The following is a 22899-nucleotide window of genomic DNA, read 5'->3' on the forward strand; positions in this document are numbered from 1 at the left end:
CGGCATGCGCCCCAAGACCGAGAAGGACAACGCTGTGTCCCAGGAAGGCGCGGGTGATCCTGGCACTGTGCGATTCCTTGGGCCTGGCGCCGGAAAATCCTACAAATGATGAAAGTTGCTGGCGCCAGGCTTCTTCCGGGATTGCCGAGCACGGGGCCCTGGTGCCATGATGGGTTGGCTTGTATTACCATAGGGTGGTGCGTTTTAAGACTCTGTAGATTATGGCGATTCTTAATGTTAGTGGAATGGCGCGTTTTGTTGGAGAGGGGAAAAATGGGCAAAGCATTTTCAATAAAAAATGCAAAGATCAGGAATTGAACTTGTGACAATAAAACTCATATGTCCACTGAGACACCCTGGCGGGGAGACGTGCTATGCGTGGTTGGAGAAGTAAAAAATTACAATTTTTTTTTAAAGGGTTATATGTGCTTAACTCTTAGTTTTTACGATGTCAAATGGGGCGCAAGGCTTTCGGATACTTCAAATCATTTTATTTGTACTTCCGGGGTCGCTGTCGCCCTTTTCCACGGGATTTGTCTTTGCGGTTTTTAGGCCAAGCCCGCTGAGAGAAAAGGTTTCCACGGCGGCGGGGTCGCCACGCCCCCGAGCCCCTTTTTCCATTTATCTGATTTTATTTTTCGTGGCGCCCTGCCTCCCGGCCTTTGCGGCCGTTGGTTCTTTGTTGTGGTTTTGCGTGGCGGGGGGGGCCGGGGCGGAGTGCGCCGCCGACGCCCCGAATATTTTTGGGGTAGCGGCCGGGTCGGGTTGGCGAAGGGGGTGTGCAATTTTTTTAAAAATGCGTTTGGCCCTGGGGTGCCCTCGTTTCTTTATGTTGCGGGGCAAAAACGGTGGCGTGAGGGGGCGCTGGAAATGCTGCGGGTGTTGCCTCTGCCGGCCGGGTTTTTTTTTTTTATATATATATTTGAGGTTGCGGCAAGAAATGGTCAGATTTACGATGTTGCGGTGTTGACGTTGCCCTTATTGTGTAAGTTTTTCCGACAAAACCGGCTTCCAAGGGCAAGTTTGAGAAGATCCACCCAGCCCAGCTTTCTCTGCCCCGCAGGTTGTGTGGATTAAAAACGCTTTCAGCACATCCATTTCGTAAGTAGGGAGAAGTTTAACTATAAGGGTATTTTGGGATATCTCGTTTGGGGTTAAGTTTGTTTTTGAGGAAGCTGATGCAGATCGACAGAAAACTCATAATATCACTTTCTCCCTCTCTCTTTTCTATATTGTCTCTGTTAGAGAAAAGTAACTCTGAGACTAATCTCTACCGCCTGATACAGCTTTGAGTGTTGTAGGTTATGAGCATGGCGCTTGGGTTCTGGCTTGCGTGTATTTGCAGTTTGATTTTGCAGGCAGCCGCTGAACAGCCGGTTTCATATCCAATTGAATGGGAGAATGTGCCAGCGGTTACACCTGGTCCGCGGAATCTTGAATCTCCTTATCTTGGTGAATGCATTTGCGATGTGACGTGGGGTTCCTGTGACCCCAATTGCTGCTGTGATAGCGATTGTGGTGAGGAAGAGCGGAATAGGTTCGAGTTTTGTTTTGCAGAAACTGTCAGTCACCCTACAATTTGGTACTGCAATGAATACGATGAAAATAGAAGAGTAACTGGAGATACTCAAAGGTACCTTGACGAAAGACGTGATGGATTTGGTGCGATATGTGTTGTGAAGTCAAATAACGCGAAGGACCTGATTCCTTTTTTTGTCTTCCCCAAGAATATATCAAAGCCACGTGACGTCTCTTCTAATGACTGGCTTAGACAGAACGGATCTAGAGGCTACACAGTAAATGGAGGGTTGTCATTGATGAAACGCGTAGAGGTTGACACTTCGACTTTCGAGTTAAAAAGCATGGGTCTTCTAAGTATTCCAGTGGCACGTCACGATGGATACTGCACACCACAAGGTAGGCGTGTGCGGTTTATGAATCCCATAGATACTACTGGTTGTGTACTGAAGGGAGGAAGTATATGTACACTCTTTTCAAGCGTTATGTACGAAAATTTGTTCTTGACAGACTTGAGTAATTCTACTTCTCGTGAGTTTACACCTGTTACGCTGCAGATTTTTAATGAAACATCTGGTGAACTCCTTGCAACGGTCGATTCAAATTCTAGTATTCCGGTGCAATATCAGACAGTAATAAACGGTACGGGTTGCCAAAACGCTGTTATTCGAGTGAAAACATCTCTGGTATACAATTCTAATAAAACTGGATTGATTTTAACTAATGCAACTTCAAAATTGTATGTGCGTGACATCAATCTGAACGATATTGCTTCAATGCTGTTTCAAACAGAGTTTTTGCGTGAGGGCATGGATCCACCATCGAACTATTTTCCTGGTGCCCCGGGCTACTTTGACGGGTCGCGTGTGAGGGCTGGTACACTCGTGGAGAACAATGATAAGGCGGCAATTGCGGAAAGGGTTGCTGGATTCTCCGTTCCAAGTGGAGGAAGGTCTTGTTATCAGAATAATTACCGTAAGACGGGTTTTTTGCACGATGTCAGAAGCAGCGGCTGCAGCATCTCGGTATCAGAAGGTGATTTGCGTGATATATGCTCGGGGGGTGGAACGGGTGCTTTGCTTCGAAACATTCTCAGTATAAATGCAGTGGGTTCACCTGGTTTTGATGTTGTTACAAGACCTATCGATCATGTAGCCCGTACAAGTGATGCACATACAAATGATACATCGAGCTGGATACATATAGAAGGGATTGATTTTGGCGATCTTACCCCCAGTCCATATGATTCTGTTGAAAGAAAATGTAGCAACATTTACGTGGGGTTGCAGTATAAGTTTATTGTGTCTCGAGTAGGTGCTGAAAGCAATCCTCAAAACGTTCTTGTGGCCGCATTTGCGGATCCTATCATTGGTAGTTGGAAGATACGAAACAATAGTGATTTCACCATGAATGCAACATCCACTCAGTGGTTTCGCTTCGAGGTTGCTTTTTCATGGGCGGATCCATATGCTAGGACAAAAATGAATCGTCGGGTTATTGCTCCACCTATATTGCCTCATTTGGACGATACGGTTTTTTATCCCTTTAAGCCACCTCGATAGACCATAGATATGTGACGGTGATAACCTTCTTTTTTCCCTCTCTTCAAACTACAAAGAAAAAAACATCAGAAAACAGCGTTACACAAGGTGAGGAACACGATTTTTGTCATATGAGATCCATCTATTTTTCTCTTTGATATGTACATACTGTCTTTTTTTGTTTGTTCTACTCTTTTAATGATCGCCTTAAAAAGTATTTCCCTTTGCGTTTTGCCTCGCCAAGCTTTTTATTATTGTAGAATAATGCGCAGTAGTTGTAGTCTCCGACGTGGCGTATACCATAATGCGCCTAGCGTTTATCCATTTGTTAAGCCTTTTCACGATACTCCTTATGACGAGGATAGGAGCCGGCATGATGTTTTAAAGCGGAGATTGCGTAAAAACAACTGGCCTGAGTGGATGGATAATGGTGCTGATGGAACGGGATACGGAATAGGACTTCATCGGGTGCACCCGCTATCTAAGTTGCGTGGCAACCTTAAAAACAGCCCGACTCACATCCCGCGTGTTTTGAGTATGATGATACAAGGTGTTTGGCATAAAAGTGGGGTGAAGTTGTATTTTCGTGGAGGAAAGCCACCGAATCCGAGTAAACATCCATATCTAACAGGAGAGCCCTGTCCTGTTTATGGGTGGAGAGTAACAGATGAATCTGTTATTAGACAATTTAACATGCCAAGTGTCGACAGCGCGAAAATACGATACAAACCCTATGTTGCTTTGCAGGAAAGAAAGATTATGGGCCTGAAGGCACCTGCACCGATTGAGCCTTCCATGCCAACGAAAGGCACTGAAACTAAACCTTTGGTTAAAAGGCTTTTCTTTTGGCAGTGAAACTGTTTTTTTCTTCGCCTGTTGTTATCGTAGTCGATGCGATGATTGCTTCTTTCTCCTTGCATATAGGCGTTTGTGTGTAGCTGTGTCCGTAACACGTTTAATGTTTCTTTTTTTTTTTCGAATTTCATTGTTTTTTTTGTTTTACTGTTATTGTCGTTCTCTTTTTTCCTGTTTTTTGTCCCTTTTTTTCTTTGCCAAACAAAACAAAGTTGTGATGCCATGCAGGAGCTTATCGACACGGTCAATTGGTACACGTTGCGTGGTACATCGTCTTCATCATGTCGAAGAGCCGCTCCCAAAAAGGCAGCGAGACAGCTTGTAGGTTCCTTTGTTTCTCAGGGGCGGCTCAATTCTTTTTGCGCCGCACTAGTAGCTCAATTTATGGCGTCGAATGAAGTTCTTGTTGTGGTTTCGAGGGATGCTATTCAAAGTATTTCTTGTGATGGCTATACACTTGAGGCGCGAGCTTCTGCATCAGGCCCGAGTGCAGGAGAAATTTCTGGAATTGCAGCGGCAGGTGGTTCTGCGGCTGTTAGTTATAGTGCTGGCGTAGCGAGATATTCATCGAGGTTGGAATTGGAAAGGGATGCCGCATTTGGCGGGTACTCAAACAACATTCTCAGTATTGCTGTCACTCCTGATGATAATTGGATAGCAACGGGAGGTGGAAATGCGACTGTTACAGTCTGGTCACGCGATATGAATCCTTTGCATTATCTAGCAGGCCATACAGATTGGGTTCGATTTGTCAAATTTACGAGAATGTATAATGATACACTACACCTGTTCAGTGCTGGAGATGACGGATTAATTCTCCATTGGGATCCTTTAACTGGCGTAATGCTTTCGAGACTAGATTATTCTCAGGGACAAGGTATTCAGGCCTTTGAAGTTTCATGGGAAAAAGGACTTATAGCGGTTGCGTGTGATAATCCAACAATTGCTCTCTACAAACCCCAAGACAATGAAGGTAAAATGGCCCTGCGTAATGGTGAGGTTGCCAGACTCGAAAATATTGGACGGATTACCGATGCGCATCGATCGGTTCCTACTGCAGTGCGGTTTTCTAGAGATTCTCAATGGGTAATTAGTGCTGGGGAAGATGAAACACTTGCTGTTTCCTCAGTTTGTGAACCAAGACGGATGTTTGTCTGCTGCGATTTTATTACAAGACGGCATTGTATGACCTTTATGAATACATTCACTTCACTTTGTATTCTTGCTTCGCCACCCGATTCCACCGTTATAATAATTGCAGCATGTGCTAGTGATGGCACTGTTATCCAGTGGGTCGTTAATCCAACAACTTCGAAATCCACCTACACAAAGAAATTGCAGCTGCATCTTGGAGCGCTTGTGGCTATGGATGTGGTACGTGGTACGACAGAGTGCTTATGACTGAATGTGTTTGCTCTGGGGCTGTTGCGTGGTCATGCTTGAGAAGCAAAGAACTTTGCCCGATAAATATATAATGAATAAATTATGCTCAATATTTTGAGTCTCTTTTTTGATTTTCTATTCTTACTTTCTCTTCTTGGTTTGAGGATAATGGCGCTTATTTTAGCTGACGATGTGGAAAGGGAAGCAAGAAGGATTATCGCCACGGAAAATGCGTTTGATGCACTCGCCTTAAATCCCGTCGATGCGAAAAACGAGGTTGTGCTGAAACGCTATGAGGAAAAAGTTGCTCCTCTTCGACGGTTGGTGAGGAATCGGTTGGCGATGGAAGCCAAGGCCCGTTTGGACCATGCCAAAGTGTTGCTACTGGATGAGACTCTTCGTGCCAAGGAAGTGCTGAAGTTTAATGAGCGTCAGCGAGGCTTTATAAAGGGAAGGGAAGAGTTGAAAGCAATTGAAGCAAGGACTAAATTGTTGGAGGCACGTGCAGCTGCACTTTCATCGTAAGGAGGAAAAAAAAAGGACTTTGCTATGCTTCTAAGAACTGTGAGAATGGCATGTCAAAGTTGCAATTCTCGGTCTTGATGCAGATTCCTATGCGTATGTATGTATCCATGTATGTATATATAGGTATATTCTGTTCTTTGTTTTCGTTGTTCACTCCTCCTTTCCCCTTCACCCCTCATTCCCCCCGCCAAACAAAAACTACGACACGCCAAAGGGCTTGTACTACAAAAAGTGAAAATGCAGCGCAGTCTTCTTCCGGGCCACAACAACAACCGTCACCTCAGTGTTGAGGAGCTTGAGAATAACATTGGCGGCCTTCCCATCACTGATAACAAGCTTCAAGAGCTCTTTGACTCTCTCGACACGGAGCACAACGGTTACCTTTCCATTGAGGATGTCAAGCAGTTTTACAAGTCTCTGGAGCACTATGGACTGGAACCCACCGATATGGAGGTAGTCAATGAGATCAAGAAGTATGCGAAGAGCGACGACAACTTTATGACATATGATGAGTTTTGCTGCTTGATGCTGAACTTTGCCCAGCGATGAGATGTATGAGGGATTTATACACGCAGGGTTCAAGGAATTTCATCAATGTATAAATGGATGCCTTAGAAGGTAGGTATACTGGAAACCAGAAGGAATAGAAGGAAAAAAAAGAGACGAGAAACAAAAAAAAAGACATACAACAAAAAAAACAGACTTGGGAGAAAGCCGGATGCAAAAGAAAAATCATTGTGAAGACCAGCATCCAAATGTATATTGATTTTATGTATTCTCTTGAACTGATGAAGGTATGGGCAGAGGATCCACCAAATACCAGAAGAAAATGTTTTTTTTTGTTTCTTGTTGGCTCAGCTAATCCTTTTTTTAGAAATAAGGCAAATACATTGTGCAAATCCGATTCCTGATTGGTTTCTAGACTGTTCCTTGCCTATTTCTTCCCGTTGTTTCATTTTATGTGCTGTTATAGTCTTTCTATGCATTGCAGAGGGATTCTTCATGAAATATGTTCCTTCCTCAGAAAGACTGATTTGGTGCAGCTGCGACAAGTGTCACCTCTGTTTTGTGCCGTGGCATCGACATTTCTTCCTGAGCTGGAGTACCAGTGGTTGGTTTCCCCGGTTATATGTCAACTGGGCGTGGAACTTGCACCTCCATGTGCGGTTTTGGCCATGACGTTCTTGGAGCAGCAGCGAAAATTGCTAGTTTGTACAGCGAGTGTGGATCATGGTGGTGTGGTGGAGTGTGGTTTCTATACGCATGAGGCGACCGCCCCTAATGAAAGCACAAGACGTTATGTGGAACTGCCCAGTATTTACGGGAGCAGAGATTCGCAGGTGCGGTTCGAAGGCCAGCGCTTTTTGCTCTGTAGAGCGGTGGATGGGGCGCTGTTTGTTTTTGACTGCGCATTGGAGGTCCAAGTTCGAATTCCCCACGGATGTGAAGATTTTTTTGCATCGAGGGATGGCTCTCGCCTTATAGTTCTACACGAGGGATACCTGCATTATTTGGAACACTGTAGCAGCATGTTACCCTGCTACTCCTCCTCTTATCGGGCCTCTCATAGGGGGTCTTTATTAGTTCCCTTTGTTGAGCTAAGGCTGCAAAGGAGCCTGCTTTCAATTCCATTGGAAATGAACAGCCTCGCGTGGAATGCAGTGAGTATTGGTAGAAACTCTGCTTTATGTTTGCGTGATAACACCGCGATCGCCTTCACCGAGGAATATGATGGCAGTAAAAGAATTGTATCAACGTGGTCCTTCGAGAGAGTGTCCTTTGGGTCCTGGGGTGATGACGGCATGTGCTGCACATATACGACGGCGTTAGGTGTCGATGAATATGTCGTTGCCACCGTTGCTGGTGAAGCCCTTCATTTCGTGCGGCCTTTCTCAAAGAGTGTGCTGGCGCGTAAGCTGGAGATCTCTTCGCTTCGTCCCGCGCTTGTGCAGCGATTCGATGTACTGCAGCCGGGGTCTTCCTTTGCACTCGTCTTGCTTCGTCAACAAATACAGGAAGTTTTCTTATTCACAACGGACATGAGTTTGGTGCGCTGCATTAGGGTCGGTAAACCCTCTGCGATGGCCATACTGCCTTCGGAAGGTGTGATGATAGCTGCTCCACTGCCACACGCAACTCTCTCGGGTCACCCGCTCTTGGAAGCGGTCGAGAGTGGTGTGGGGACGGCCTTCTTTTTCGTGGGCGATGGGGAGTCTCTCAGTGAGGCACCTCAAGGAAAAAATGACGTCAGTGGTGTAGAGGTACTCTCATGGATATCATTCGGATTAGTGAGTGCCTCTCTCATGTGGACTGCGTCTGCTCTTGTGTATAATGGATGGTGGCTTCATCTTCAGCTCCTTTTCTGTGGGAAAATGGCGTGAACGTACTTATTGCCGGTGCATGCAAATCTTCTCTCTGCTGTGACGAATTGACGTATTTACCGGATTTTTGTTGTCGATCCGTAACGAAGAAGCCCCCCAAAAACGGACGCACATGCTCGAACTCGCTTCATTTTGCTTCAGTGAGGAAGCAACACATCTGTACTTTTTGCCTTTTTTTTCACTCTCTCATTTATCCTTTATTCTTTAGCTCTGGAGCCGATGCCGACTTTTGAGTCCTTTTGTGCGGAGGAGTCGCTCCGACAGAGGCGAGAGGGCTTCAAGGTGCCGACGACGGCTGAGTCGTCTGCGTACCTCCAGTGGCAGCGCGAAGCCCGGCGGCGTTGGGAGGCTACCAATGGGAAAGACGAACAATCACTCATCACAAAGGAAGTTGAGCGAGGTGCCGCGAGTGTGATAGCTGCGGTTGAGAATGAGGCACATTGCAAAACATTCGCCCTGCTTCCCAGTTTTTTACCGCCACAGAAGGAGCAGCGGGAGATGGTGTCTTTTTTAGAGTTGTTGCTGCGCCTGTCGATGCTTGATCGCGATAATGCAGGTTTGCTAGCTGCTATCGGGGGCTTTCGTAGCTACGTGACTGAGTTGCAGAAAAAGGGTGTTCTTGCATGTTCCCGGGGAAAGTACCCGGAAGTGTACATTTTGTACGAATTATTTTCATTGCGGAAGATATTGCTGAACTGGGGAAAATTCAAACCAGAACATCAGAAAGCGGCTGCGGACACGGCGTTGGCGCTTGTGGATCATGCAAAATCGCCGAAATACACGAAACTAGGGATTCAACTGAGAGAAGCAAAGGAGAACTCACAGCCAGTTGGTGGAGCTATCACTGACATAGTTATCTCCTTGGAACAGGCGTGTGGCGATACACCATACGCATTTCCCTCTCTGTGCCGTAAAGTGATGGCGGTGGTGCACCCACATTACACCGGCCCGTCGGGGACGCTGGTGTCTGATATCGCTCCAGAGAACGCTGTGATCAGCGGTGATAATATCACTTCCTCGGACGATGAGTGCGTTGGTAGCATCATTAAGGTGAATCGTCTTGCAGTAAAGCGGCCGAGGCTTGAGTACACGAGATCTCTACCAAATGCGGTAGGTTCCACCGATCACGCGACTAAGGCGGCGGTGGTGAGTGGCCATGATGCCTGCTGCTCCAAGTTCCATGCGCTCTACTCCAAACCAGAAAAGCATGCCAGCAAGGGATGCCAGTTCTGCGTTGTTTGCCACATGATGGAAAAGCTGTTTAACGGTTACGCAAATGACTGCTACTGGAATCATCGGCCAACTGAGCGTAGGATAATGTTCCACCTCAGGCGTTTCCCTGATGTTTGTGCCACAGCATTGCAGCGCCTTTCAAATCTGGAGCAGGGTGTGGTGCTGCCCCCGTTTCATGGTATCCCTTTGGGTTGAGTTCGAAATCCCACATGAACGAAACTCATACATTAGAAAAAAAAATATGTTTGCATATTTGTTAGAGTCAGAGAGAATGGGATTTATTTTCTCTATCACAACCCTTTTCGTTTGCGTCTCTTGGTCTTTGTCTCTCTCTTTCTTTCTGTGTTTCAGTGTTCGTGCCTGTGTGTGTACATTGTACTCCAAGCAGAATAAAACAATGTCTCAGGAAGGTTTCGATAAACGAACCGACGTTGCGGAGTCCGTGGCAGCCCTTATCGGGGAAACTCCAATGGTGTACCTTAAGAAGATGAACAAGACCGCAGCTCAAATTGTTCTGAAACTTGAATCTGAGAACCCTATGGCATCTGTTAAAGATCGCCTTGCCTACGCCATATATGACAAGGCGGAAAAGGAAGGGAAAATTATTCCCGGCAAGACTGTTATTGTGGAAGCTACGAGTGGCAACACTGGCATCGCATTGGCCCACCTGGGGGCCGTCAAGGGCTACAAGGTCATTATCACCATGCCGGAATCTATGTCAACGGAACGCAGGTGCTTGTTGCGTATTTTCGGTGCCGAACTTATTTTGACACCTGCCGCATTGGGCATGAAAGGCGCCGTGACCATGGCAAAACGTATCGTGAGCAACAACCCAGATGCGATACTTGCCGATCAGTTCTGTACAAAGTACAACGCACAAATCCATGAAGAGACGACAGGACCTGAGATTTGGCGGCAGACGAAGGGTCGGGTGGATTGCTTTGTGGCCGGCGTGGGGACTGGCGGTTCGCTGACGGGTGTGGCGCGTTATCTCCGCTCGGTTGGTTGCCAAGCCAAAATTGTCGCGGTTGAACCCGCGGAATCTCCAGTACTTTCTGGTGGAAAGCCCGGTCCACACCGTATACAGGGCATTGGAGCCGGGTTTGTCCCAGACGTTCTCGAACGTGAATTGGTGGAAGAAGTGATCCAAGTAACAAGTGATGAGGCCGTAGAGACTGCAAATAAGCTTCCACGTACAGAAGGCATATTTTGCGGATTTTCTGGCGGTGCGAATGTCTGCGCTGCCTTGCGGATAGCCGAACGCCCAGAGATGGCTGGCAAGACTATTGTCACTCTCATCCCATCGTTTGGAGAACGCTATTTATCTACGGCACTCTATCCAACTTTGCGGGAAGAAGTTGCCGCTCTACCCGTGGTTCCGGCGTCCGAACTTCAGTAAAGAGAGTACTGAGCTTTATGTTTTAAGTGATTTAATGAAGTCGTCCTTTGTTCTTTTTTTCGTTTCGTGTTTGTTTGTTTTTTTTTATTTGCGCTTGTGCGAGTGTCATAAAATGAGAAGCAGAGGAAAGGGAAACAATCAGCGAACGATATACGGGTGACGACTGCAAGAATAGGAGCCTGATGTCACTGTTTGGTCATCCTCCTTCGCCTCCCCTCGTTTACTACAGTGATGTCGCTCATTTCTACAGCTTTATTCTTCCTAATTGGATAGGATAGAAAGACCGCATACTTCAGCATGAGATACGGGGACGTTTTGCTACGTCTAAGCGATGCAGAGCGTGAGGACCTGCAACTGCTCATTGCCGCTCTCAGGGTTAGTGAGTACACAGACGATGTAGACGACATAAGATATTCCCACCGCCGTGAGGAGTGCATGTGCAAGGCGATGCGTGAGCTCTTTGACACAACTTTAGGCCTCTATATGGCGTCCGGTAATGTCGCACGAGAGATGAGAAACGAGATTGCCAAAGGTAATGTTAGTTTGGGTTTGACCCTGCACCTCTTGGAAAAGCTGTTCGAAATTTTTCGTCGTCACAAACGACTCAACCCCTTTAGCAACAGGAGTGAATTTGGCAAATTGACAATGCTCCTTCAGGATATTCAGCGGCGTTCCGTGAAGGATCGACTGCGCATATCCAGGAGTCTGATACGTCCTGTGCAAACAGTTGGGGCAGAGCTTCGAGCGGTTGGCGCTGAGGCATTGCTCGGTGATCCGGGTGTGGAGACCTATCTAAACTCTTCTGGGGAGAAAAGAGCTGAGATTTTCCAGCGATTGATAGATCATTACGGGGCTGCCAACCATAGTGCCGTCGTCGAACGCTGTCTGCGTTCTATCGATGACGTCCATCAGTTTATTGAAGGCAATGTTAAGCCGCTTCAATGGATGCGGCATGTCATCCGTACAGAGTTTTTTCGATTGGAACCCCAATCCAAGCACAACCTCTCCATCCGTGCAGGCGTAGGTGGCGCGAAGTTTTCTCACGATCACAGACGCCAATGCCAATATGTTATGGAATCCCTCACATTGTGGGAAAATGTGCAGCGCAACATTTTCGAGTTCTGGCAGGTTTCAGAGGATGATATGCTGATTGAGGGCGAGGGCTTCTACTCGTTCACGAACACCGGTCAAGGGTTTCACCGTATGTGCCGCGCACCAAGGAGCTACGCGCGCATGGAAAGGTGTGTGAGCGAGGCAGATCGTGAGATGGGTGGGTGGGTTGGGATAAAGGTAATTCATTTAGGTGACCGTGACGTCCCTAACCCGCTGGTGTTCATTGACAAGTATACCGTGATTCCTCGCATTGTACAGCCGATAATGCACACTGTTACAGCCCTTGAGCGTATATTTTCCCCAGACACACCGGAGGAGCACCCAGGTATTCGTAACCTGCTGCGGACCAAGTATAACTCGTACGAGGAACTCCGAATGACGATACTGTCGGACTTCTTTCGTCATGGATTTGACGGGTCTGGTGACGATGGAGGAAGCTGCATTGACGGAAGGCTGACTTCGGCGTGGAACTGGTGCCATCAACTAGAAAAGAAGAACTTTTACGATGCCTTTGTTCTCACAGGGTTCAATGGATTTGACTGAGGTGAATTTCGCGTTTACTTGGACTGCGGTTGTCAGCTGACTTCTCGATGGATTCGAAGTTTGGTTGTTGTTTGTCGCACTATAACTAAAAACAAAAGAGAAGAATGTTGAGAGAGAGAGAGAGAGAGAGAAAACAAAAACAAAAAAAAGAGTACAAGATCAACGTCTCGCGTAAGAGACTTGGTGCAAAGAGGAAGGGAGACTGTGCCCTTTCCTCTTTTGTAAAATAATACTCTTGCAGAGCAATTGGATTTTAGTAATTCTTCTTCTTCTCCCCCCATTTGCCTCTCGTTTACTGCAAAGGTGTGGTGCCGTGCCCACCAATGAGGTGGATTCCGCTGGACCTGAGCCGCTCTGCGGACATCTGCAGTCAAGTCGACACAGTTATAAACACGTACACAACACTCCAGAGGCAGTTGCCACAACAGACGGCGTCGAACCCCTCACAGATTGCCAAGGCACTCGCTGTGCTGCGACGCTCCTTCGCAGATCGCCTAGAAGAGATGGCTGTGTTTTACCAAGAGAATGACCTTGATGCACGCAGCGCCGCAGTGGAAGCGGCACGGCTAAGGCTGAAACGCTTCTTACGCTCCCTTGATGTTTCCGATTTATCGACAGAGTTGCAGACAGACTCTTCCACAGTGCCGCCACATGACAGCATGATGATGAGAGCCGCCGCGTGCAGCACGGGCAACCAGGCCGTTGGAACAGGTAGACTAGAGGAAAACGATGATAACGAAACAGTAACAATTCGCATTGTTCTCACGGAGGCGGAGTACAACGAAATCCTCACCCGACGCGAGGCTTTGCGGCAGTTGAAACTAGATTCCGTGGTGTACAATCGTTAGCGCGTGATTTGTTTTGTTCTTTTGGTAATGTATGCCTCTGTCTTAGTAGTTGTCTATTTATTTATTCTTGTGGGGTGGAGGAGGACTCTGAATGCACAATGGCCGAAAAGATATGGGCTCTGCTTTTGCTCTTCCTATTTTGCGATGATATCATCCCAATGCCTATTATCTTCTCACACCTTTCCATAATACCAACAGTTTTCTTGTTTGCGTGCGTGTGTACATATATCTTGCTCAGAAATGATAGATACACTGTCCATCATCAGCAATGGGGGTGTTGTCCTCTGGGAGCGAAGTTCGGATTGTTCTGGGCGGCGCTCAATGGTTAACCGCGTCATTCAGGAGGTTCTCCTTGAGGAACGTGCAGGAGTGCATGAATTAGTGACGGATGACTACAAGCTTCGCTGGGCACTGGAAAATGACGCCCAGTTGTTCGTGGTTGCTGTGTACCCGAAGTTCCTCTCGTACACAAACATGAGTACCTTCCTGCGTAATATAACGAAAGGTTTTGCGAAAAAGTATGGACGGGTTCGAGATGGTCTAGACATGGAGTACGACTTCGCAGCAGAGTACACCCAGGCTCTGTCAACACTAGAGGCCGATGGGGATGATGTGGGCAACACGGATGCTGCTCTGGACGCCAGTGAGACGGCAGAAGAGGTAGACGCAGGAGAGGCACCGGCACAAGAAGAGGTGGAAGAGAGAGAGGCGACAGTGCACCGGGGTAGCAACACTATTGTGACCAAAAACGGTCATGTCATTGGGCGCAAAGGCGTAAAATCGGCAGCGGGTAAAGCATCGCCCCCATCAACAGCTCAGAAGAAGGGCAAGCCGCTGAAGCAGGCCACCCGCTGGGATGAGCCTGCCGTTGACCCTGCTGTGGAGCAGCAGAAACATTATAGGGCCCCAACAGAGGAGGAGTTAGCAGCACAAGCGGAGATTCAACGGGCGTCGTTTATCAAGCGATTGCCCAACGGTACTGTCGCACCAGTGCGTGAAAAGGAGTGGGAGAACCAGCCGAGAGGACGTTTGGCGAATTGGCTTCGCTCATACGTTGGCCGTCGGGAGCTGGACAGCCAAGATTTTCAAAATGTTATTCCAAATCTGCGCGAGAAATTGATTGCCAAGAATGTTGCTGTCGAGGTGGCGGAGCACGTGTGCAAGTCGGTAGAAACTTCACTGGAGGGGATGAAACTCGGTACGTTTGATTCTCTCCACAAAACCGTTGAGACTGCCATGGTTTCGGCGCTTCGCCGTATATTGCAGCCTAAGCATGAAGTTAACATTCTGCGTGCTGTTGCGTCAGCGCAGTCGCGAAAGAAGCCGTACTCTATTGTGCTATGTGGTGTTAACGGAGTGGGTAAGTCTACGACTCTTGCAAAAATTGTCTACTGGCTTCAGCAGAACAATCACGATATCCTTATCGTGGCGGGCGACACGTTTCGTCACGGCGCAGTGGAGCAATTGGAGGTGCACGGTCGCTGCTTGGGCGTTCCTGTCTTTCAGATGGGTTACGGCACCGACCCTTCAGCTGTGGCTGCTGCGGCCATTGCACAAGCTACCCGTCAGCAGTATGATGTGGTTATGATCGACACGGCAGGACGGATGCAGGACCATGAGTCGCGTATGCGCGCTCTCGCGAAGCTCATCCACGATAACCAACCGGACCTGGTTCTCTTTGTGGGAGAGGCGTTGGTGGGTAACAGTGGAGTTGACCAGCTTAGGAGGTTCAACCAGTGCCTTGTGGACTTTGCCCCTGTCGGGTCAGTCTCTCGTGGCATTGATGGAATTGTACTAACAAAATTTGACACCATCGACGACAAGGTCGGTGCGGCGCTCTCGATGGTGTACGAATTGGGCCAGCCTATCGTATTTGTGGGCACCGGCCAGACGTATCAGGACCTAAAAGTCATGGAGCCTGATGTCGTCGTCAGCGCGCTGATGGAGTAGTGGTTCTGAAGCGAAAAGAAAATGATATAAATATATTTATATATTTATATCATATATTTTTGAGATGCTACAGGACAACCATTCGCTTGTAACAGTTGTCACTATCTGATCTTTTCTACTCCTATTGAATGTTGCTTCTTATCTGTTTTGGTGCATGCTGTTTTCTTTTTTTCTTTTTAGTGGGAAAAAAAAGGTGGTGGTGGGGAGGGGGTAGAAGTTGGGACAGGGCGAAGTTTGACAGATGCAGATTTCGTCATGCCAAATAGGGCGCTCCGTGCCGCCGCCGCCGCCAAGTGGGCGGCTACGCTACTACTACGAGGATGGTAGGGGGAACCGGGTGTGGGTGCAGAACCTCACGCTTGACCACGAGGCGCGGCGTTTGAACAGCATTCCTTCTAGCAGCGTGTGTGGAGGGGGTCGCCACGAGAGTACGTGTTGGATTCCGTCTCTGCGGCCGAGGAGGAGTTCCGGGTGCCGCCAGAAGTCACCTGCTGTGAAGAGAGCTTCGTGGAGTGATAACCCCCAGTACAAAGAGAGATACCCGCGGCATGCTACTCCGGTCCCGGTCCGGAGGGCCACAACCTCGCCGACTCGATGTACGTGTCGTTGCCCCGTGCATTCGGGGTTGATGAATAATGTTGCCATTTCATCTGATGATCTGAGTACAGGGATGAATTTTACTTTTCTTCCTGAAGCATCGTTAAGAACGTTGATACACTCCGTTGAGGATGCAGAATATGTACTGGAGGAGCTTCGCAACGAAGAGCACTTGCTTCGAAATGCACATCGGCTATACAGAGATAGTTGATGTTTTGTTTTTATCCATGCTGTGTACATGTTTTCTCAATGGGCTACTCTTATGTTTTTACTTTTATTTTTTTTTCGGGGGAGGAGCGGAGAGAGTATTCTGCAGAACTTATGGTGTAGACTGGCACCTGCACCCCGCTCTTTTTCCCCCCTAAGTTTGTGTGGTCGTGTCCATACCCACGCGTGAAGGCAGCTTCCCAAGAGCACCCGTACTGACGAGGATGAAGCAGCTTTCCATTCTTTACTGCCGCGGCAGTGGGCTGCTGAGGACAACGGCGCTGAAAAATGGGAAAGTGCGTCTTCCACGAGATGAAGGGATCAGCGGTGAACTCCACGGTTTCACGGAGTACGGCGGCTCAATCTCCGCCTTCATGAAACCAGAGAGCGAGAAGCAAGCGGCTGCGGCGGAGCACAGCAAGGATGGGCTGCCACTTCCATGCAGCGAGGATGAGGCGGCCATTCAGGCAGCCAAGGCGCTGCACATGGCGAATGTCGCACTCAGCGGAAAGTTGCCGTCACCGCGTGATTTTCAGGTCGGACCCTTGCCATCGCCGCGACGCGCTGCGGTGAACACATCATCATTGCCATCACCATCAGCATCGTCTTGGTCTTCACTCCCACGGAGGCTACCGACGCCGCCGTCGCCGCCCCCAAATGAGTCGGTCATGTCTGCATCTCCACGGGTGAAGGCAGAGACGGCTGCAGGGGATCCTGCCATCAAAGAGTTGCATGCGAAGGAGGCGGAAGACTACTACCGCGCCGTCCCACGCAATTCACTTTCAAAGGAAGAGATGTGGAAACGCATCACCGCGGCGAATACAGACAAGGCAGAGCGTGGGTCTTCAGCTCTTCAGCCGTCTGAAGCGGACTACTTTAGGATGGAGGAAGAACTAAAGGAGCATGACTTATTTCATTATCGCATGGGTGAGATTGCCTACCCAGAAAATGAAACACGGCGGAACTATTATGCCATGTGGCAGCTGGTCATGTCCCTCAACAAGGCCCGCTGGACGATGCTGGATGTGCATTCACAGCGCGGCGTCAAGACTACTGGAGCTGGTATGAAGATCTTATTTTGGAAGGAAGCCGTCAGCCAGATTATGGAGAAGCGACAGATGGCTGCAGGCCAATTTACGGACTCTCACCCAGTGCTTCGACCCTTCGCAGCTGCTGTGGAGCAAAATCCGCATATGACCAAGGCATTTGTGCGGGGATTCACCGACGCGAGGTTGCGTGTTGTTCAACAACCAGGCAACGTGAAGCAGCTTTTTGACCATTTCGATCGTTATTACGGATATTTCTTTAACTCTCTACTGGAGGTGACACACGTGAAGGATGAAAACGCGGAGCACATGATGCAGCACATTGGTCGAGCCATTGGCCTTACACAACACTGTGTTATGTTTTGGAAGAAGTACGCCCGTATCGGCTTCACGATGCTTCCGGCTGACCTCTGCGCCGATAACCACGTAAATATTGCGCTTCTTAAGAGCATATCATTGGCGTCAAGGGACAGAGCAGTGCGTAAGCTTCTGTATGATGTCATGTGTATTGTCAAAACTGAAATGCTGCACGCACAGCAGCTGGCGCCGCATTGCCCCCCGACAGCGTGGCCTATAGCGATGGAATGTACGTATGCAAACTACTACCTCGGTTTCCTGCAGCGTTGTGACTTTAATGTGAGCGCAATGTTCGCAGATCACAATATTGAGAACGCTGGATTTGCGTGGTACCGTGTCAAAAAGCGCTGGGAATGGGAAAAGCATCAGAGCATTGAACGCCTCGTAGCGGAGGAGGCACCGCTGCCACTTATTGGCACGTCCTTGTTTCATCGCGGATCTAGCTACAAGATGGCGTCTGGCATCGGGCGGCCCCACTAAATGCATGATGCGATGAAATAGTACAGTGATCTTTTCTGCAGTGTTCTTGTATGGTTCAAATGTGGTGCTCATGTGAATAATTTCCACGTTTCCTATCGGTTTTATTCTTATTCTGTAAGGATCAGTATCGTCGTTTCCTCTCCCGGGGGTAAGTAAAGGGAAGAAGAAATTTTGTAGTCACTGCTGCGTTCATGTCAAGTGGCCCTGGCGTAGCGGTGCAAGCACTCAAGCGTCTGCTTCGTGCCACGGGCGTGGATCCTGGGAACGCCTTTTTTTCCCGTCGCCTCACCACCAGCACTACCACTTCTTCTTCAACCTCATCTCCGCTCAATAGGGGGCTCGGTGACGCTGGGGCGTGGTGCAATTACTCGGTCAGCGCACGTGACACTTTAGCGACATGTGAACTCGAGACTGAGGACTACTTTGGGCCGCACTCCCCCGCGCTGATCTGCGTGAGGGTTCGTGCAGCCACACCAGGGTGCTCATTCCCCACCTCGTGTGTTATGAGTCTCTCCACGAGCTCGCAGCGCATGGACGAGCTTGCCGTTCAAGATGTTATCGTGAAGGAGTGGATCATGAACCCTGCGAGCTGTCTAGATCCGGAGTGGATGGAGACAACCCTTTCCGTCAAGACGGTGTATCACATTGCCTGTCTTCTTGGAAAGGAGCCTGCATGCGGAACACGCATCTTCTTAACACTTCGGTTTGTTGGGTGCTGTGACACATCGAACACACATCGTATTGCCGCCGTCGAGCTGCTCTACACATCACTGCGGCAGCTCATTCCTCCTGCTCCAGTGGTGGCCCCGAAGCAACTGCAAGTTGCCGCTGACAACAACAACGCTGATGCGGAGCCAGTTGAAGTAGAACTGACACTAAGCCCTACGCCTCTTCGTTCTACTGCGGAGGACTGCGGCTATGAGGTTGCATGCGTGCGTGCGTCGGGATCGCTCCCTGAGGCGCAATATCCCGTGGAGAAAACTATCATAGTCGACAATGAGATGTCGCCAGGTGATGGACCCGACCCAGCGGTCTTGCGGCCAACATTCGTTCAGGCCCAGTGTTGTTCGTCCTGCAGCGGTGCCAGCAGCCCGATGGACGATGACATTGAACCACGCGACGACAGCGAAGACTGCGTTCTGGCGGCGTACGGCATTCATACTACAACACCCTCACCGCCTCGACGGTCGGTCACACAGCCGCGCCGCACTCTCTACGCAGACGCTGAGGATGAGGTCGCTTCGGACGATGTCATTGAGCTGCCAACTTCCCCATGCAAGACGCTTTCCAGATCCCCATCTCTGAATCGGATGCACTCAACATCAGGTCTTTGGCGGGACGACGATAATTGCGCTCCCCTTTCACCTGCACCTATTGTAGTGCACAATCGTCAGCGTTGGGAATGGGAAAGGGCCCCGCGGCGGGAAGCACCTACGCTGCCACGGTCTTCCAGGGGGGAAAATGTGGTTTCTGTTAGTTCTACGCGGGAAAGTAGTTGCCATGTACAGACCATGGACGACGCGGGGTGTGCATCGGCTCCTGTACACGAATCAGCATCTTTGTTACGTCCGGCGCCGTTTGTGGTGCCAGACCGGCGGGATTTTGTCTCCGTGACCCTCCTGCAACACCGTCATCATCATCAACAGCAGAGTCAGCAGGAGACATGTATGCGGTGGGGAGAGCAGAGAATCCATCCCACTTGTACACCTGTTATTGCTACTGGAAAGGCCACAGTAGTGGAAAACAGACGACGCATTAAAAACCTGTGCGATGTGCCAGTCTACGAGGAAAAGCACGACCTCCTGAAGACTGTAACAGAGCTTCTTGGTGTCGAGCGTGAAAGCTTATGCAGAAGGTCTTTATCCTGCCCCTCTTTAAGTGCGGCGAGAGGTCTTTCTTCGACGCGGGCAAGCATCAACTCGCGGCGGCAAAGCCCGTCACCAATGTCTACCAGAGAGGCTGACGAACACCCATTGCAAAGGCTTGTGGGCTGCGAAGTGAAAGAGCCAACTTCCACAGTAGTTGAATCCACTGTTGCACCCAATGCAGAAAAAACACCGCAGCTCCAAGACACGTTACAGGGCCCTGCTGATCCACCCGTGAAACCAGCTGCTTCGTTGAACAGGATGTGGCGTGTGCCACGTCAGAAGTCCGTATTGGCACATGAGCTGAAGACAACCAAAGTAACCCCAGAGGAAAACTCCAGTGTGTCAGATGAGCCTCCAGCGGTAGAGACGACATGCTTTCCTAAATCTGTGAAGGAACACCGCGCGAAGCGTCGGCCTTTGACGGATCGCACTTCAGAGATTAATCTTTACTGTTGCTCGAAAGATGCAAGGAACTCAGGACCAAGACTGCCACCCCAAGGGGGACAGCTTGCACTCGAGAGGGGTGTATTACTTCCATGTGACACAAGTATTCCCTCATCGGAGGACTCGGATGGACCAGCTCTCGTTGTGCAAGTTGAGCAACCAGTGCCGCCTCAAACATCGATGTGGTGGGGCGAAAGCGTAAGTGTTTACCCTACCCCTGGCCCGTCAGAGTCAGCTGTCAGAAGCCCATTCATTGGCACCTTTCTTGTGTGGAAGCACCATGTCTCCCGAAGCGGAACGGCAAAGCGGATACTTTCCCTACAACGTGACGGCGATTCCGCAGTGGTCTCCCTCAAGAAATTGGACCGCAACAAGACACCTTCGCTGGTGACGCTTCGGGAAAAGGTGGAGGTCATCACGGGCCTGCGGGCGTACTACAGTAATGCCATCCACAGGGATAACGTCCACGTGGCGGAGTGCTGCTTGGTAGTTACTTCCGAAGGAAAACAGGTAACCGCTGTTGAGATGCAGTCTGTGAGTGAGCTGCACCTTGCTGTGCAGATTCTGCTTCCAATCTGTGAGGTGAATTCCACGTGAGATCCGAGTTATTTTTTCTATGATGTATTGGTCGGTATATATGAACAGTGAAACTGGAAAAAAAAATATTACATTAGAATTGGCACACCTAGATTAGATGCTCAGAATGCTTTTTTCTATTATCTGTACTTGTATCATTCCGTAAATCGCTTGTTCTTTACTCTTCTCTCTTGGCGTTTTTAAAATTATTTTCGGCACCATGTGGTATGTGCATGCAAGATACATACAAACACCTAGTATCTTGATCCTCATTCTTTTCCCCGCATCCTCTTTCTTCAAGTCCCCGTTGTATTGCTGGCGCAGCGAAAGGAAAAAAAAAAAGAAAAGAAAGAGCTACGCGTTAAGACGATGGAGGCCCAGAATCCTGCAGTGAGGCCCTTCAAGTATGTCCTTGTCCCTGCCGATGACACCAAGGTACCAACCGAGATAACGTTCTCTGGCGGCACTGACGAGGGGCTCCGTGCGTCGATTCAGCAGTACTTCCGCAGACAACTCCTCTCACAGGACCAGAAGAACGAAATGGCAAAACATCTCGCTGAAAAAGCGAAGGAGGGTGAAAAGAAGGCGGAAGGCCAGACAACAGCCACGAGTGAGCAGCAGAACGAGATGATTGCGGATTACCTCGAGCAGACATCCTTTGAGATTGTCCCGCTTCTCATGCCAGGTCGTGGGAATAAGTTCATCGGCACCTCACTCTACATTGACGACAGTGGCCGGTTTAAGGATCTCTTACTCAACTCACGCGCGAGTAAGATTGCCCAGCGCGACATACGCGGCGACGCATTCCTCTTGTGCAACCACGATGACCCCGCTCTCGACGAGTGGAGCCGCGTCGACTGTACCCTCGCCCACTACGAAACACTCCTCGCTGACCCTCCCATGACAAACTATGACTCCTCCAATCGCGCACAAATGGCCTCTGCAGCGATGCTGCGGGAGAATGACACAAAACGCATCAGCGAGGAGGATGTGGTCAAGGCGAAGAAGGCCAAGGAGAACGGTAACGCCTTCTTTACAGCCGGTGACCTCAACGCGGCTGTGCTGGCGTACGCGGAGACCATTGACCTCACAGAGGGGCGCCGCGATCTGCTGCCCAACGAGGTGGAGGCAACTGCACTGCGAGTATCAGCACTACTCAACCGCAGCCTCTGCCTGCATCGTCTTGGAAAGAACGACGATGCCGCGAAAGACGCCCGGGCGGCCATCCACCTCGACGCAAAGAACGTGAAGGCGCATCACCGACTGGCGGTGGCGCTCTGCAGTGGACGTGACTACGACGCCGCCTCTGTGGCACTCGATGCATGTGAGTCGCTTGGTGGGGCGACCACCGACACCGCAGCCGTTCGCCAATCTATCACAGAGGGGCGCAAGCGGCTTTTGCAAGAACAAAAACAGAAATATTCAAAGCTATTCGCATAAAACATATCTATCCACATGTGCACACAAGCATTTCTCCAATGCCAGGGCCCCCTTTACCCCCCCTGCCCCCAAGAAAGAACTATTAGCACCACTGAAGCTCTGCCAAAAAAAACTATTTTTCTCTAATCATACCTTTACAGGAATTTACCGTAAAGCACCTCTAGAACCCTTTTCACAATCAATTACACCTAAAGCAACAAAAAAAATATGCAGATCTTTGTGAAGACGCTGACGGGCAAGACGATCGCGCTCGAGGTGGAGGCTAGTGACACCATTGAGAACGTGAAGGCGAAGATTCAGGACAAGGAGGGCATCCCGCCGGACCAGCAGAGGCTGATCTTTGCCGGCAAGCAGCTCGAAGAGGGCCGCACGCTGGCGGACTACAATATCCAGAAGGAATCGACGCTGCACCTTGTGCTCCGTCTCCGTGGTGGTGTGATGGAGCCGACGCTGGAGGCGCTGGCGAAGAAGTTCAACTGGGAGAAGAAGGTGTGCCGCCGCTGCTACGCCCGCCTGCCGGTGCGTGCGACGAACTGCCGCAAGAAGGGCTGCGGCCACTGCTCCAACCTCCGCATGAAGAAGAAGCTGCGGTAAG

The 22899-nt window shown here is 49.5% G+C and overlaps 16 protein-coding genes across 16 annotated transcripts; all 16 read left to right on the plus strand.

Moving 5' to 3' along the window:
• Positions 1-1304: 1304 nt before the first annotated feature.
• Positions 1305-3080, plus strand: DQ04_01371000 (Tectonic-1; the record flags this gene model as incomplete). Its single annotated transcript, XM_009310625.1, has 1 exon — positions 1305-3080. The coding sequence occupies one exon, from the start codon at positions 1305-1307 to the stop codon at positions 3078-3080; it is 1776 nt and encodes a 591-aa protein (XP_009308900.1).
• A 243-nt stretch (positions 3081-3323) lies between these two features.
• DQ04_01371010 (hypothetical protein) lies at positions 3324-3914 on the plus strand (the record flags this gene model as incomplete). The annotated part of the gene is made up of 1 exon (XM_009310626.1): positions 3324-3914. The coding sequence occupies one exon, from the start codon at positions 3324-3326 to the stop codon at positions 3912-3914; it is 591 nt and encodes a 196-aa protein (XP_009308901.1).
• A 384-nt stretch (positions 3915-4298) lies between these two features.
• On the plus strand, positions 4299-5315 carry DQ04_01371020 (1-alkyl-2-acetylglycerophosphocholine esterase; the record flags this gene model as incomplete). Its single annotated transcript, XM_009310627.1, has 1 exon — positions 4299-5315. The coding sequence occupies one exon, from the start codon at positions 4299-4301 to the stop codon at positions 5313-5315; it is 1017 nt and encodes a 338-aa protein (XP_009308902.1).
• A 150-nt stretch (positions 5316-5465) lies between these two features.
• DQ04_01371030 (hypothetical protein) lies at positions 5466-5822 on the plus strand (the record flags this gene model as incomplete). Its single annotated transcript, XM_009310628.1, has 1 exon — positions 5466-5822. One exon carries the CDS (start codon positions 5466-5468, stop codon positions 5820-5822), a length of 357 nt encoding a protein of 118 aa, XP_009308903.1.
• A 237-nt stretch (positions 5823-6059) lies between these two features.
• DQ04_01371040 (hypothetical protein) lies at positions 6060-6371 on the plus strand (the record flags this gene model as incomplete). The annotated part of the gene is made up of 1 exon (XM_009310629.1): positions 6060-6371. One exon carries the CDS (start codon positions 6060-6062, stop codon positions 6369-6371), a length of 312 nt encoding a protein of 103 aa, XP_009308904.1.
• A 431-nt stretch (positions 6372-6802) lies between these two features.
• On the plus strand, positions 6803-8203 carry DQ04_01371050 (hypothetical protein; the record flags this gene model as incomplete). Its single annotated transcript, XM_009310630.1, has 1 exon — positions 6803-8203. The coding sequence occupies one exon, from the start codon at positions 6803-6805 to the stop codon at positions 8201-8203; it is 1401 nt and encodes a 466-aa protein (XP_009308905.1).
• Positions 8204-8422: 219 nt separating this feature from the next.
• On the plus strand, positions 8423-9631 carry DQ04_01371060 (hypothetical protein; the record flags this gene model as incomplete). Its single annotated transcript, XM_009310631.1, has 1 exon — positions 8423-9631. One exon carries the CDS (start codon positions 8423-8425, stop codon positions 9629-9631), a length of 1209 nt encoding a protein of 402 aa, XP_009308906.1.
• A 202-nt stretch (positions 9632-9833) lies between these two features.
• DQ04_01371070 (putative cysteine synthase) lies at positions 9834-10835 on the plus strand (the record flags this gene model as incomplete). The annotated part of the gene is made up of 1 exon (XM_009310632.1): positions 9834-10835. The coding sequence occupies one exon, from the start codon at positions 9834-9836 to the stop codon at positions 10833-10835; it is 1002 nt and encodes a 333-aa protein (XP_009308907.1).
• A 297-nt stretch (positions 10836-11132) lies between these two features.
• DQ04_01371080 (hypothetical protein) lies at positions 11133-12491 on the plus strand (the record flags this gene model as incomplete). The annotated part of the gene is made up of 1 exon (XM_009310633.1): positions 11133-12491. One exon carries the CDS (start codon positions 11133-11135, stop codon positions 12489-12491), a length of 1359 nt encoding a protein of 452 aa, XP_009308908.1.
• A 323-nt stretch (positions 12492-12814) lies between these two features.
• DQ04_01371090 (hypothetical protein) lies at positions 12815-13339 on the plus strand (the record flags this gene model as incomplete). The annotated part of the gene is made up of 1 exon (XM_009310634.1): positions 12815-13339. The coding sequence occupies one exon, from the start codon at positions 12815-12817 to the stop codon at positions 13337-13339; it is 525 nt and encodes a 174-aa protein (XP_009308909.1).
• A 321-nt stretch (positions 13340-13660) lies between these two features.
• On the plus strand, positions 13661-15289 carry DQ04_01371100 (signal recognition particle receptor like protein; the record flags this gene model as incomplete). Its single annotated transcript, XM_009310635.1, has 1 exon — positions 13661-15289. One exon carries the CDS (start codon positions 13661-13663, stop codon positions 15287-15289), a length of 1629 nt encoding a protein of 542 aa, XP_009308910.1.
• Positions 15290-15530: 241 nt separating this feature from the next.
• On the plus strand, positions 15531-16097 carry DQ04_01371110 (hypothetical protein; the record flags this gene model as incomplete). Its single annotated transcript, XM_009310636.1, has 1 exon — positions 15531-16097. One exon carries the CDS (start codon positions 15531-15533, stop codon positions 16095-16097), a length of 567 nt encoding a protein of 188 aa, XP_009308911.1.
• A 220-nt stretch (positions 16098-16317) lies between these two features.
• On the plus strand, positions 16318-17976 carry DQ04_01371120 (hypothetical protein; the record flags this gene model as incomplete). The annotated part of the gene is made up of 1 exon (XM_009310637.1): positions 16318-17976. One exon carries the CDS (start codon positions 16318-16320, stop codon positions 17974-17976), a length of 1659 nt encoding a protein of 552 aa, XP_009308912.1.
• Positions 17977-18167: 191 nt separating this feature from the next.
• Positions 18168-20885, plus strand: DQ04_01371130 (hypothetical protein; the record flags this gene model as incomplete). Its single annotated transcript, XM_009310638.1, has 1 exon — positions 18168-20885. The coding sequence occupies one exon, from the start codon at positions 18168-18170 to the stop codon at positions 20883-20885; it is 2718 nt and encodes a 905-aa protein (XP_009308913.1).
• A 348-nt stretch (positions 20886-21233) lies between these two features.
• On the plus strand, positions 21234-22304 carry DQ04_01371140 (malate dehydrogenase (quinone); the record flags this gene model as incomplete). Its single annotated transcript, XM_009310639.1, has 1 exon — positions 21234-22304. The coding sequence occupies one exon, from the start codon at positions 21234-21236 to the stop codon at positions 22302-22304; it is 1071 nt and encodes a 356-aa protein (XP_009308914.1).
• A 207-nt stretch (positions 22305-22511) lies between these two features.
• DQ04_01371150 (putative polyubiquitin) lies at positions 22512-22898 on the plus strand (the record flags this gene model as incomplete). Its single annotated transcript, XM_009310640.1, has 1 exon — positions 22512-22898. One exon carries the CDS (start codon positions 22512-22514, stop codon positions 22896-22898), a length of 387 nt encoding a protein of 128 aa, XP_009308915.1.
• Position 22899: the final 1 nt, after the last annotated feature.

Source organism: Trypanosoma grayi, assembly GCF_000691245.1.
Source record: "Trypanosoma grayi strain ANR4 Tgr_137_V1, whole genome shotgun sequence".
Taxonomy (NCBI): Eukaryota; Euglenozoa; class Kinetoplastea; order Trypanosomatida; family Trypanosomatidae; genus Trypanosoma; species Trypanosoma grayi.